Genomic DNA, 1,250 nt, shown 5'->3' on the forward strand with positions numbered 1-1,250 from the left:
TTACCGATTTAAATAATAAAGTGTTTGTTAGTACCGATTTAAATAATAAAGTGTTTATTATTACCGGTTTAAATAATAAAGTGTTTATTATTACCGGTTTAAATAATAAAGTGTTTATTATTATAAGGTTTTTATTGTAAATAAATGTATTTTATTTTTTAAAGAAATTAATAAAGTTTTCCAAAAAAAATTTTTTTTTTCTTGTCAGGACCTTGGCGATGAGATTGACTGTGACGTTCCCACTTGTGGAGAGTGGTTGAGGAACTTCTACGGTTCCTTCAGCTCTCCAAACTACCCTGATTTTTACCCTCCAGGAAGCAACTGCACGTGGCTGATTGACACCGGGGACCACCGAAAGGTAACCCCAGACCTTTCCAGCTCAAACCAGCATCACGTTTACAGCAGCCCTCCTACCGCCTCCTAAACTAATAGCTTCATCTTCCTCCCTGAATCATCCTCTCGCAGGTTATCCTGAGGTTTACGGACTTTAAGCTCGACGGGACGGGTTACGGCGATTATGTTAAAGTTTACGACGGTCTCGAGGAAAACCCTCGGCGCCTCCTCAGGGTGCTGACTGCTTTTGACTCCAGGGCTCCGGTCGCTGTGGTTTCATCTTCTGGTCAGCTCAGAGTCCACTTCTACGCTGACAAGATCAACGCTGCCAGAGGATTCAATGTCACTTATCAGGTGAGTTGCTCTCATGTTCTAAAACGTCGACGTTGATAAACTTTCTTTAACCTCTTAAGCCCCAAGGGGTTTTCTTGAAGTTTGTGTTCAAAAAAGCATGCCCAGATGTAACTGGGTGTATCTCAGCACCTAAAAATACCATTTAAATACCCTTGATATCAAAATAAAGCTAACACTGGGGAGATTACATCAGGAGTGTAAGTATCACATCATATGCTTTTGTTTCAGAAATACTGAGGATGGAACACAGAAAAAAAATTCCCCTTGCCTGAAGTTTTTCTGCATTATACAGTATAGAACCTTTTCAAAAGTGTAATGAATACGGCTAAAAACTCTTGGAAACCATAAATCCACTTATGGACATTACCTGTGCAGTGTTTCCACTAGGAAATTGCTCTTTGGGGGGGTGGGGGAGGGGTAACTTGTTTTATGAAAACATAAACTTACGCGACTCACCTTCAATTTATGGTAATAAATTTACACATACATTAGGGCTGTGTATTGGCAAGAATTTGGCGATACGATACATATCATGACAGAGGGGTCATGATACGATATATCCC

At 40.0% G+C, this 1,250-nt stretch overlaps 1 protein-coding gene across 2 annotated transcripts in view; it reads left to right on the top strand.

The window, feature by feature from the left end:
- Positions 1 to 1,250, top strand: part of lrp12 (low density lipoprotein receptor-related protein 12) — a 14,806-nt gene that overhangs the window by 4,031 nt on the left and 9,525 nt on the right. For both annotated transcript variants that reach the window (XM_014022441.1, XM_014022440.1), the window contains exons 6-7: positions 209 to 358; positions 466 to 687. In XM_014022441.1, coding sequence (XP_013877895.1) covers positions 209 to 358; positions 466 to 687 — 372 coding nt within the window. The remainder of the gene's footprint in view (positions 1 to 208; positions 359 to 465; positions 688 to 1,250) is intronic.

Source organism: Austrofundulus limnaeus, unplaced genomic scaffold, assembly GCF_001266775.1.
Source record: "Austrofundulus limnaeus strain Quisiro unplaced genomic scaffold, Austrofundulus_limnaeus-1.0 Scaffold330, whole genome shotgun sequence".
Classification (NCBI taxonomy): Eukaryota; Metazoa; Chordata; class Actinopteri; order Cyprinodontiformes; family Rivulidae; genus Austrofundulus; species Austrofundulus limnaeus.